General features: G+C 41.9%; 1 protein-coding gene across 12 annotated transcripts in view; it reads right to left on the bottom strand.

Annotated features, from left to right (window-relative positions):
- Positions 1 to 12,937, bottom strand: part of TDRD7 (tudor domain containing 7) — a 172,127-nt gene that overhangs the window by 44,446 nt on the left and 114,744 nt on the right. For all 12 annotated transcript variants that reach the window (XM_075603095.1, XM_075603078.1, XM_075603096.1 and 9 more), the window contains 2 exons: positions 10,908 to 11,094; positions 9,224 to 9,335 (listed from right to left, as the gene is read on the bottom strand). In XM_075603095.1, the coding sequence (XP_075459210.1) occupies positions 9,224 to 9,335; positions 10,908 to 11,094 (299 nt within the window). The remainder of the gene's footprint in view (positions 1 to 9,223; positions 9,336 to 10,907; positions 11,095 to 12,937) is intronic.

The following is a 12,937-nucleotide window of genomic DNA, read 5'->3' as shown; positions in this document are numbered from 1 at the left end:
CTTTGCGGCTGTGTGCTATGGTAACGAAGCAGCATGAATGTATTTTTAATAATATTGTACAGTGAGCAGGGGGTTCCCTGAGCCACAAATCAAAACTCAGGGGACACCCTGCTCCTGCACAATAATATTAAAAATACAGAAATGCTGCTTCATTACCATAGCTGATAGCCGCTAAGGCAATGAAGGGGTTAACCCACCGTGCCCGCTTTATTGTGGGTAGCGGGGGTGGGTGAAGGGGGTATTTGGCCCTTGGTGTGAGTTTAGGACTTGCGGGGGGGTTGCGGGTGCACTTAACCCCTTCACGACCGTAGCAGTTAATACCGCTACGGTCATGAAGGGGTTAACCCCTCCCGCAAGCCCTAAACAACCACCGTTGGGGCTAATACCCCCTTCACCCACCCCCGCTAACCACAATAAAAAAAATTCACACACAGCAGCCGCCCAAAAAATACATAAATAAATCTAAATAAATAAATAAATACATGAATATAAATAAATACATTTAAAATACATTTTTATTCATAGTGTACATGTGCAGGGGGTCTCCGGAGCTGAACCGCGTTGGTTTCAGATCGGGGGACCCCCTGCTTCCCGAGATACAGGCCCCTTTATGAGGTGCCGGTATCCCTCTGCATTTAAAGGTCCCGATCACGTGACCGCGGCATGTAAACCAAGCAGAGGGATACCGGCACCCCTAAAGGGGCCTGTATCTCGGGGAGCAGAGGGTCCCCGGACCTAAACTCACAGCGGTTCAGCTCCGGAGACCCTCTGCACATCTACAGTATAAATAAAACACACACATCAATAAAGAATCGTTCCTTACCTTTGCGGCTATGTGCTATGGTAACGAAGCAGCATGAATTTATTTTTAATAATATTGTACAGTGAGCAGGGGGTTCCCTGAGTCAGAAATCAAAGCTCCTGCACAATATTATTAAAATACAGAAATGCTACTTCATTACCATAGCTGATAGCCGCTAAGGCAATGAAGGGTTAAGGCAGAATAGCATGTTTATTGGGGACATTTGCCCCCAATAAACATTGCAATAAACAACATACAGTACACTACACCCCCACTCTGGCTTCAAAATGAGACAACATAGGCTTTTAAAGGCCTATGACGTCACATTTTCGTCATGGTTCCCACGGTCCTGAACTCCATCCCTACTCTGATTGGCTACCGTACCATGTGACAGGTTTTCATTGACGTCACATCCTTTCTCCCCCAAGCCTCTGTCACATTGTATACTAGAGACAATCAGAGTAGGGATGGAGTTCCCACGCTCTGATTGGCTACCGTACCATGTGTGGACGGCCATGCTTCTTTTCATGACGTCATCTTAAAGGCAATTGAAGCAAAGCCATTCTGATTGGCTGTGCTTTCATTGCCTTTAAGTGACGTCATCATTTTTATTTTTTATCGGCCAAAACACATGGCTTTCACGGCCCAATCAGGACCGTGGGAACCATGACGAAAATGTGACGTCATAGGCCTTTAAAAGCCTATGTCGTCTCATTTTGAAGCCAGACGCCGCGGAGGAAGGACCTCCGGAGAAGAAAAAAGACAAGGGCGTGGCCGAAGATGGAAAGAAGACCCCGCCCCGCCCGGAAGAAGATAGAAGAAAGAAGAATACAGATGAAGATGGATTACAAATAGAAGACCCGTGGATTGATTTGGATTTTTAGTTAATGTTTATTTTTTTATGGTTTATTATTTTATGGGTTCCTGTGCCTGGTGGATTCGTTCGTGAGTAAGGTGCGTAACGGGAGTCGGTGGGGCCAAGTAATGGTAAGTGAACTAAAGAAATGTATTTTATTTAACTTGTTAATTTTTTTAAAAGCTTTTTTAACATGTGTATTTTTTTTTTGTGGTATATCATTTCTTGCCACTGTATGTATGTATGTATGTATGTATGTATGTCTAGAGAGATATATACATACAGGGTAAGAAATGATGTTGTTTTAAAAGCTTGATTTGATGTGTTTTAAATTAATTTGTCTATGCTGCTATGCTTTATTGTGTGTTTAAAGTATTTTAAAATTAGATAGATGTAATTGTTGATATTGTATTGTGTGCTTGTGTTCAGGGTTAGCCTTGGTTTTAAATTTTGTATTCTGGTTGATACTAATATTGTTTCACATGCTAAATTGTTCTGCTCCAGGCGTGAATTAGTTAATTGTTTGCTTTGTTTGGGATGGACTGTCAATTGTTTAGGGATGTAAATAATGATTGCTAATTGATTTTTCTTTACTTGATTGGTTAAAATAGTTTACTTGTTTGGAAGTATTTGTATTTTGCTTGCAATGATATTGTTAACATTCATTTGCAGAATGTATATGGTGCATAGATTTTATGCATCATTTATACAATGTAAATGCAATGTATTGATTGGAATGTGAGGTTTTTCATTGGCATTTGATGATTTAGATTGTAAGATCAGTTAGGATTATAAAAGGAAATTCATTGTAATGTAGTGTGTCTGTATGGAGAAGTGTTATTTGTAGTACAGTATGGTTTTGATAACCCTTCTACATTTATTTGTATATTGGTTCATCATGTGTGTGTATATACTGTATATATATATATATATATATATATATATATGCATACCCAGTTAAAATCAACTCCACACTGATGAGACCCATCAAGGTCGAAACAGCTGTCTGTGGGTGGTTTTCTGGGTGTACACCTTAACCCTGGCTGTGCTCAAAGCTGTGACCATGCAGCAAGCTTAAGCCTATTGGGAGGCAAAAAGTGACACTGTGTGATCATTTGCATGTCATTTCCCAGAATCCCTTGCTGCAGTGGAAGTGCTGTATGCTGGGTGATGATGGGGAAAGGCGGGGTTGCAGACCTGCCTAAGACATGCAGATGAGCATACAGTTGTATTTGCATATTTGCTTTCCTGTGGAGGGTTTTTGTCACTTTTTTTTACTCACCATAACTTAACTCAGTATTATGGTGTATATATATATATATATATTTGCATGATGAAGCCACTGTACAAATTCATGGGTGAAGGGTGGGTATCGGGCCTGTGTGGCTTAACCCCTTAATTACCTTTGCGGTTATTATCTGATAAGGTGTTTAAGGGGTTAATTGATATCTGAATGTACTTGCAATGTATGGTCTTTGTATTTGCTATGTATTTTGTGGGCAAGACAAGGATGTCGCTGGTGACGGAGACTTCTTATTGATGAGGTCAGTAGTACTTTATTTATTTGAATATGCTAGTTAATGTTTTTAATAATGGGCAATTAATCTATTATCCATATCTGGATAATAGTTATTTTGCACATTAGTGTACTGAAGGTGTTGGGGGGGGGGGGGTGCATGTATTGAATGTATAGGCCAGGTTTATTTTTTTTACATTCAGGGTTTGTTCCGTGGTTCTGCGTGGGACCTCTGGAGACCACCTGCGGGTCTCCTCTGGTATCTCACGGGTATCAGGCTGGTGGTTCCACGGGTGACACATGCGGGGATGAAGCGGTGGCCTCATCTGTGGGGGCACCGCAGACCCGTAGTCTGCGGGGATGAAGCGGTGGCCTCACATCTGTGGGGGCACCGCCGACCCATAGGTGCGGGGATGAAGATGTGTGGTCCCACTTCTGTGGGGGCACCGCGGACCCGTAGTGAGCACTCGTGAGTTCCCCAGACCCCCGTGGGAACCACCCGAGGCCCCGCAGACACCTGTGGGTCTGACCCGGGGCTCCCAGACATCCGCGGGCCTACCGTGGGGACCCAATTGTGGCCCACGGTGACCCAAGGAGACCACCTGGGGGCCATGGTGCTGGCGGGACCCACCAGCAGGCCTCCAGAACCTGTTTGAAAAGGGCTGCTGGTACCCTGTAGGTCTGTCCAGGTGCCCCGCCAGCCCACCGGGGACTCGCGTGGGGCTGCGTTATGAACCGTTAGTAAAAGGATAAATCTTGTATTTATGGGGGGGGGCACAGGGGGTGGGTAATGTATTTAATAAATATAATGATGCTTATTGTGGGTCACTGTATTGTTTTTATTGTGGGTACTGGGGGTGGGGGGGTATGTGGGTAGGCCTCCCTTGTGTGTGGGTAGTGGGTGAGGGTGGTTAGGCCTCACGAGGTGGGGGGGGTTAGTGTGGGAGGGTATGTAGGCGTCCCGAGTGGTGGGTGAGAGTGGGTTAACCCCTTTAATGACTGCAGCGGTTAATAACCGCTATGGTGATTGAGGGGTTAGGGGACATTACTTTGGATGTTTTAATTTGTCTCTGTTTTGCAGCAGCGGAGGGGCCATGGGCAGGTGGGTAGTGGGCGTGGGTGTGGTTAGGCCTCATGGGGTGGGCCATTGGCAGTGAGGCGCTGCATTATATTTACACGGGATCCCCCTCCCCCTCCCCACATTTACATACACTGCACTCACAGAAACACAGGCCAGGGAGATTAAACAGACACAATAGGGGGAGGGGGCTTTACACAGATTACAGTCACGGCAGGGAAGTTGAACAGACACATTAGGGGGAGGGGGGCTTAAACTTTCCTGCCTTGACTGTAATCTGTGTAACAGACACATTAGGGGGAGGGGGCCTTACATAGATTACAGTCAAGGCAGGGAGGTTTAACAGACACATTAAAAATATGTATTTAATGTATTTATTGTTGTTTATTTATTTTAAATACACAGGGGGTGTAGTGTACTGTATGTTGTTTATTGCAATGTTTATAGGGGGCAAATGTCCCCAATAAACATGCTATTCTGCCTTAACCCTTCAGCTATGGTAATGAAGCAGCATTTCTGTATTTTAATAATATTGTGCAGGAGCTTTGATTTCTGGCTCAGGGAACCCCCTGCTCACTGTACAATATTATTAAAAATAAATTCATGCTGCTTCGTTACCATAGCACATAGCCGCAAAGGTAAGGAACGATTCTTTATTGATGTGTGTGTTTTATTTATACTGTAGATGTGCAGAGGGTCTCCGGAGCTGAACCGCTGTGGGTTTAGGTCCGGGGAACCCCTGCTCCCCGAGATACAGGCCCCTTTAGGGGGTGCCGGTATCCCTCTGCTTGGTTTACATGCCGCGGTCACGTGATCGGTACCTTTAAATGCAGAGGGATACCGGCACCTCATAAAGGGGCCTGTATCTCGGGAAGCAGGGGGTCCCCCGACCTGAAACCAACGCGGTTCAGCTCCGGAGACCCCCTGCACAAGTACACTATGAATAAAAATGTATTTTAAATGTATTTATTTATATTCATGTATTTATTTATTTAGATTTATTTATTTATTTTTTGGACGGCTGCTGTGTGTGAATTTTTTTTATTGTGGGTAGCAGGGGTGGGTGAAGGGGGTATTAGCCCCAACGGTGGTGTTTTAGGGCTTGCGGGGGGTAGCGGGAGGGGTTAACCCCTTCATGACCGTAGCGGTATTAACTGCTACGGTCGTGAAGGGGTTAAGTGCACCCGCAACCCCCCCCGCAAGTCCTAAACTCGCACCAAGGGCCAAATACCCTTTTCACCCACCCCCGCTACCCACAATAAAGCGGGCACGGTGGGTTAACCCCTTCATTGCTTTAGCGGCTATCAGCTATGGTAATGAAGCAGCATTTCTGTATTTTTAATAATATTGTGCAGGAGCAGGGGGTCCCCTGAGTTTTGATTTGTGGCTCAGGGAACCCCCTGCTCACTATACAATATTATTAAAAATACATTCATGCTGCTTCGTTACCATAGCACATAGCCGCAAAGGTAAGGAACGAGTGTTTATTTATATATGTGTTTTATTCATATTGTAGATGTGCAGAGGGTCCCCGGAGCGGAACCGCTGTGGTTTTAGGTCCGGGGACCCCTGCTCCCCAAGATACAGGCCCCTTTAGGGGGTGCCGGTATCCCTCTGCTTGGTTTACATTCCGCGGTCACGTGATCGGGACCTTTAAATGCAGAGGGATACCGGCACCTCATAAAGGGGCCTGTATCTCGGGAAGCAGGGGGTCCCCGGACCTGAAACCAATGCGGTTCAGTTCCGGAGACCCCCTGCACATCTACACTATGAATAAAAATGTATTTTAAATAATTTTTAATGTGCCGATGCTTGCGCAGAGAGAGCAGCGGATCTCTTTCTGCTGCAAACACATCTCGCCCCCGCCGGCCTATAGTATCATTGATGTGCATACTGTATACAGTACTGTATGTGTACAGTATGTTAGGGGTTAAAGGGGACGGCTTCAAAGAAAACAGCTCGCAAACGCCCCCATGCGTTTTTACACGGCATTGCAGTATTGCAGACAGCGGGAATAAAATGCTTAAATCACAGCCGGGAAAATAACGCAATTCACTCCGGCGAAAACGACACAAAACCGCACATCACCGGGATATTCTGAAATTCGCAGAGCTAGCCGAGTTAGAATAAAGTTGGTCGCAACTGTGTACAACCTATTTTGTTACATGAAATGTGCATACAGGAGAAAATGTCTTAGCAATTCTGTTTCATACGATTTTTTTTTTAAAAATTGAAAGGTGAAATGTACATGGCAGAAGATATTGGGTATTCTAATCAATCTGATACTTCAGGAGTTAACATTGGTTACAAATTGTGTTAAAAACACAAGAATTGTTTTTATGGCCTGTTAGCCAGGCCAGGGATGTATAGAGAAAAAACACAAAAACACAGCGCACAACGCTCATAGTGCATTAAAAGAAATATTATTCAATTACACAGTACAGGTGAGTATTATGCGTACATCAGGGAAGAAATAAACCAGCATGTCAGGGGTTAATGTTACCCAAGCGCAAACCGGATCTTCAACAGGATGTCATCAGTTGTTCCACAAGTTTGCACCTCTGGATCTTGAGTTTTCACTCTAGTACCCCTGGACAATGTCTGTAGTGCCGTCACCAGTCCTGTTAGTATGTATGGGTGGAAATGTCCCAGCAGGGTTGTTAAGTAGTGGTGAGGGTTCCGTTGGTGAGAGGGATTGCTGGCGGTGGTTTACTGCATGCCTGCATCCATCCACCTCTCCGTCGCACAATCTATGACGTCACTCCACGGCAACACCGTATAGCGCGTCACGATCTTCTCACCAATCAGGGAATCGCACCAGCAGTGGATATTTGGATGAATTGTTCATTAGGATCTCACATCAGAGTGCTTTCCAACGTGTTTCGAAACCATATAGTTTCTTCATCAGGGAATAGTCTATCCGCGATCACTCTCACCAACTGAACCCTCATCACTACTTAACAACCCTGCTGGGACATTTCCACCCATACTAACTGGACTGGTGACGGCACTACAGACATTGTCCAGGGGTACTAGAGTGAAAACTCAAGATCCAGAGGCGCAAACTTGTGGAACAACTGATGACATCCTGTTGGAGATCCGGTTGGCACTTGGGTAACATTAACCCCTGACATGCTGGTTTATTTCTTCCCTGATGTACGCATAATATTCACCTGTACTGTGTAATTGAAAAATATTTCTTTTAATGCACTATGAGCGTTGTGCGCTGTGTTTTTGTGTTTTTCTCTGTTTAGCTTTAGGGGGTGTTTGAGCCACCCTTGTTCTCACGGCTGCAGACGCTCTCCTCTTATTGTTTACGAGGTCACGTATTATATTTACTTTGCCCCATCATCACCTTTTCACTTGGTCTTTAGTGGTTAATTTGGAGTTTGGTTTTAGTTGCACACTTTGTTCACCTTGGTTCACATAAACTCAGTCCTATACAACCCAGAGAATATCTGGAAAGAGGTGACGAATAAGTCACCACTTAGCTTGAGGGCTCTATTAAATGGCTATGTTAAATATAAGGTATCATTGGCCTGGCACAATTGCAAGAATAACAGATATTTGTTACCGTTGCAATGAGACGAATCAAATGATGCCAAACATTTCATAATTAAGAGGCACAAAAAAAAGACAGATATCAGTTTCTCCTGAGAAAAAAAAAGACATTAGGCCATCAAATTAGATGCAGACATGTATGTTAAGTACACACACGCAACAGTGGGAAAATATCTGATCAATATTAGATGGTAGCGTCAGTTAGATTCTTTGTTAATCTTTTATTTTGCTCAAACATCCCTTGAAGAAGTGCGCGCATGCACACGAAACGCGTTGGGAAGACTTTCAGTGTTTTAGAAGCTGAGTTTTGGTTCGTGGAGGAGGTTGCATAGTAGCTGTTTGAGCCGTGGGGGACGAGAAGTGTGAGAGGACCACTGGTATCGGGAGCACCGCAGGGCGTGACGTCATATCCGCCCGGAAGTCCAGCAGTTCCTGTAACTCGTGTGACTCAACCCAACATCCACCTCACGTGGGGACGCCAGTGAGATAGCTCCGGTCGCCATCTTTAAACTACAAGAGTGTGACTCCAGTTCTACTGCTATCAAATATCTAATGTCCTGTGAGTAGGGTTACAATTTTACCCCCCCCCCCCCCCCCGGATTGGTGTTTGCTAGCTATCCTCCAGTACCCAGCATTAGTTGTTAATAAATAGCTTTATATTTTAGTTTATAGCCTGGCTTGTGTGGTCGTTAGTCTGTCATGTTTGTTTTGTGTTGTTAGTCTATATGTTTTTAAGTCTGCATTGATTGGCAAACTGCACCATAATCTGTTTCTTTTCTTTTTCTTTCACATATTGCACTGCTTCTTGATGAGAATCAATAGTTCACTTGCATAATATCTGTTTATTCAAGGACTACAATTGGACTTCACATTGTATGGTTTGGACTTCATATATTTGACATTTAATTTAATTTTTTGGCGCCGGTATTTCTCTTTTTTTCTTATGCATTTTTGACTGACTGTACTGTCAGTATTTGTCCGGCTGCCAGTGTTATATTTTATATGCCACCTTTTTCCTATTGGGGGTTATTTTATGACTGTTTGTAGCGCTGTTTTGCACCGTCTTTTTTGGTATATGACAAAAGAAGTACTTAATGTAAATAATACAAGCAAAAACCTTTACTCAAAAACGCCACATAAATGAAAAAGCATGAGAAAAAAAAAAAGTCTCAACAGTTTGCCTCACAAATACTTTAATACAGATTTGAAAGTTTACACTTTTTTAATTTCTATTCATTCCGACTACTAACTAAATTATCCAGCAATATCTTACTTTGAAGAAATATTTATGCACTTCTCAAAATTTTAGGAAATGGTTAATTTATAATGTCCCGCACTTTTGGAGTTACATTGATTAATTCCACAATTTTCACTTTATTCAATGTTAATTCAATGTTAATTAGATCTTACCTGCTAATCTGCATTTCGTAGCTTGGAATGGAAGGGAGTAGAATGGTTTATCCAATTTACGCACTTTGGCGCGGTCAACTACTTCAAAAAAACCATAATCGACATAGCAGATCTATTTATTAAAAAAAAAAAAGTTAGGAAAACAAGGTAAATAATGAATTTGCAAATTTGCCTATTAAATATACTTGCTATATTTTATAATTGTTTTCTTTAATGGGTATCACAGTTTGAATACATCACTGTGATTAGTTTCCCTTGGGTCCTTTGTGGGACTCCGCTTAAACTATTTGGATACAATAAAAATTGTGTTTCAAGTATTCATTAAAATAGCAAGTAACAATCCTATGATTGATTACAATGGTTTTGTAAACATTCTCAGTAAAAAATTATTTTGTCTGGCTGATAAATAGAAGATATGTTCACTATATAAGGGTGCTCACAACAGTTCATTCGGGTAGGTAAGAATTAGTTTAAATTAGGTAAATACAATATTTCCAGAGAAGGAGATGCCTCCCTCCACTCAGTGTAGATACTTATAATAGTAGTGTGGGTGTGTGCTACCAGGGTAGTCAAATATGCCAAAAAAGGAATGGGTCGTGTTAAAAAACACTTCCCATAAAGAAAAGACCCTGTTGATGGTGCACAACAGACCCATTTGTTTATAATATATGTAGGTCTAGGGATGCACTTGGCGGCAAAATGTGAATCTTTATTAATGTATCTAAATAATGAAAATACATTTTAAAAGGTAGACCTGTGAACCATGTCTTGTTTAGTCATATGGACCTAATGGTGAACCAATGCTGACAGTGTTTTAGTATTGTTAGTGCCACAACACTCCACTCCGATGGGCAAACCTATTCTGCCTCTATTCAAACGGAGAGGTCTCCACGTATGGAGCAAACAAGACAGCAGAAACAGTAGTGTTTCCCTTTAACACAACACAACCCATTCCTTTTTTGGCAAATACAATATTTCTGCATAATCTTCATGCAGATAGCTCCATTCAATATATGCAGATAAAACAAAATCAATGTATTTACGTTTTTCTTTTTTTTCACTCTTCTAAACCCATAATAAAAGCAATATTATCGTATATTGTGAATTGAATCTGAGCCACTAAATTTATCGTAAAATTTTAAGTGGATAAGAACTTAATGGTCTTTCACCATTGCAACTCCATTGATAAAACGGCACCCTTAACAGATATAATTTTACTATATACAAACATAACCTTTTGCAAATATATGAACAAAGCCAGGAATATCTACTGCCACCACACAGTTTCCAATACCACTGGCCGTGTGGTGCTCGGCATAGACAATCCATCCGCCCAGAAGAGGACCTGCCAACAAATTGGAATCAATTTGTTGAGAAACGCCTCTTCTAAAACTCAGATCTAGGACTTTTTTTCCTTACTACCTACCCTAGCCAATTGCTGCATTAGTATCAGCATATTGTGATCTATTAAAAGGGTTTCCATGGAAATAACCAAATGGGATTTTATAATAAAATCACCACCAATGGTGATATCGGTTTCCCTCTACTTCACAGATGTCATATCATTATGTACCATTCTTATACTGCCTTTTTATCCCTCAAAGCACTTTAAATTGACATCCCTCCTTTGCCAATTGTGGCTTTATCAATACAAGGTAAAAGCCTTAAAGATAAAAGTGCTCACCTTTATCTTGTCTTCCTCAATTGACGATACCTGAGCTCGCAGCCATGTGTCATCCTCTGCATTTGCAGCCACGAGTTGCCCCAATCTTAACGAGCTCAATGGTGCAGAGGTTTTATTTTTACTGTAATACTCTTTCATTTCATCTTCCATGCATTCCTGCGCAGCAGAGTAATCTCGCCCGACATACCTAAAACCATACAGAATATAAGTCAAATATATGTATACACACGTATATTCTCAGTGGAGTAAAATACCCTAATATATTTTGTGGGAGTCGAAGTGCAGACCAGAGATTGTGCTGTCTGCAAAAGTAGATTAGTTTTACTTGGTCTCCGCTTGCTCCCACCTCTTATGCTGCAGAGAAATTAGAGGAGATGAGGCAAAACTGAGAAGTGACAGAGTAAATAATTAGTGCTGAACGGTAAAGGAAATTAAATTAAAAAAAAAAAAAGAAGAAGATAAGACGATGAATAGAAAGAGGGTGAAGAAAATAAGTGAAAGGAAATATGGATGAACATAGAGATATTTTTTATTTATAAAAATGTTTTACCAGGAAGGAATACATTGAGAGATCCTTCTCGTTTTCAAGTATGTCCTGGGCACAGAGTTATAAAAAATACATGGTTACATTAAAAGTATGAGTGCATATGAGTGCAAAGAGACAGGGAAAAGAGTGTGTGCGTGTGTGTGGGGGTGGGGGGGGGAATGGGTGCTGCAATAAAAAGGAAAAATAATTTAAAATGTACATGGTGATATCAATTTATGGGGATAAGTGCTGGAGGGGCAGATCTACATTAAACTGACCCAAGTGCCAGGCCATTTGTAAAATATCATTTCACTCCCTTTGCTCAAAAAAGTCCTGAAGGTTCCTACTCTTCCCCTCTCTGCTTGATTGGTCAAATCTGGACTGGCCAGAGAGGAACAGCCCTGATATAGAAGGACTAATTACTACTCCATGCCTCTTTCTGGAACCTTTCATTCATCAGTAAGATCAGTTTGTGGTCCAAAACTTAGCTTTTTCTATGGATTCTAAATGCACTCTTTTGAACATTTACGGAAGCTGTGCTGGGTCCACTCTTCTACCCATAGTTCGGGCGACGTATATTTTGCCATTTGACACCTTATGAAATGTGCATGCACGTATTGTTTTTTTTATTTTTATTTTACAGTTGTTGGAGTGCGGTCACATCCATCCATCTATGCAGCACACACTGAAAAAAAAAAAGCCTAAGCAGAGGCAAGTGTGGTGCACAGTTAAGGGTAAATAGTGATAGTCTGTGAGGATCCCTAGAGATCCAATATACCGGCACAGTACGAGGGATAATCACAAAAGTGGTTTATTGAGTCCAAAAAGCACACATTTGCCCGACGTTTCGGGTATATAATAGATATTTAGCTATAGAAAAGAAACAAACAGCGCAACCTTGAACAATTATCAATGAGGGTTAAAGTATATAATATACTGCTACAAGCATATAAATATAATGGGAGGTGCTAACCCTTGATAATGTATCTGTCCCTATTTTCCTGCTGCCAATTAGGTTCATGGCTCCAGTTGCCGAGAAAGTTTGTATGGCAAAGAATGACCTAGGCGCAAATAAAAAAGGAAAAGAAGGGAAAAGGGGGGGAAACAACAGAGTAGTATGTCCAGATAAAATGCTGCAATAAGGTGTTAAGATATGCCCACACAATAAATAGAATAATTAATGCCTTTATCCAATTATAGGATCAGGAACAGTTTAACTTTAGATTCTCACAGGACTCCTTTTGGTGTTGTCATCAAGGGCTGGAATTCCAGCTGGTTAATAGGATCCCAATAGTATAGTACAGGCATACCCCACATTAACGTACGCAATGGGACCGGAGCATGTATGTAAAGTGAAAATGTACTTAAAGTGAAGCACTACCTTTTTCCCACTTATCGATGCATGTACTGTACTGCAATCGTCATATACGTGCATAACTGATGTAAATAAGGCATTTGTAACAGGCTCTATAGTCTCCCCGCTTGCGCACAGCTTCGGGACAGG

The sequence above is a fragment of the Ascaphus truei genome, chromosome 1 (assembly GCF_040206685.1).
Source record: "Ascaphus truei isolate aAscTru1 chromosome 1, aAscTru1.hap1, whole genome shotgun sequence".
NCBI classification, from domain to species: domain Eukaryota; kingdom Metazoa; phylum Chordata; class Amphibia; order Anura; family Ascaphidae; genus Ascaphus; species Ascaphus truei.
This window is presented reverse-complemented; position numbering and strand designations above follow the sequence as displayed.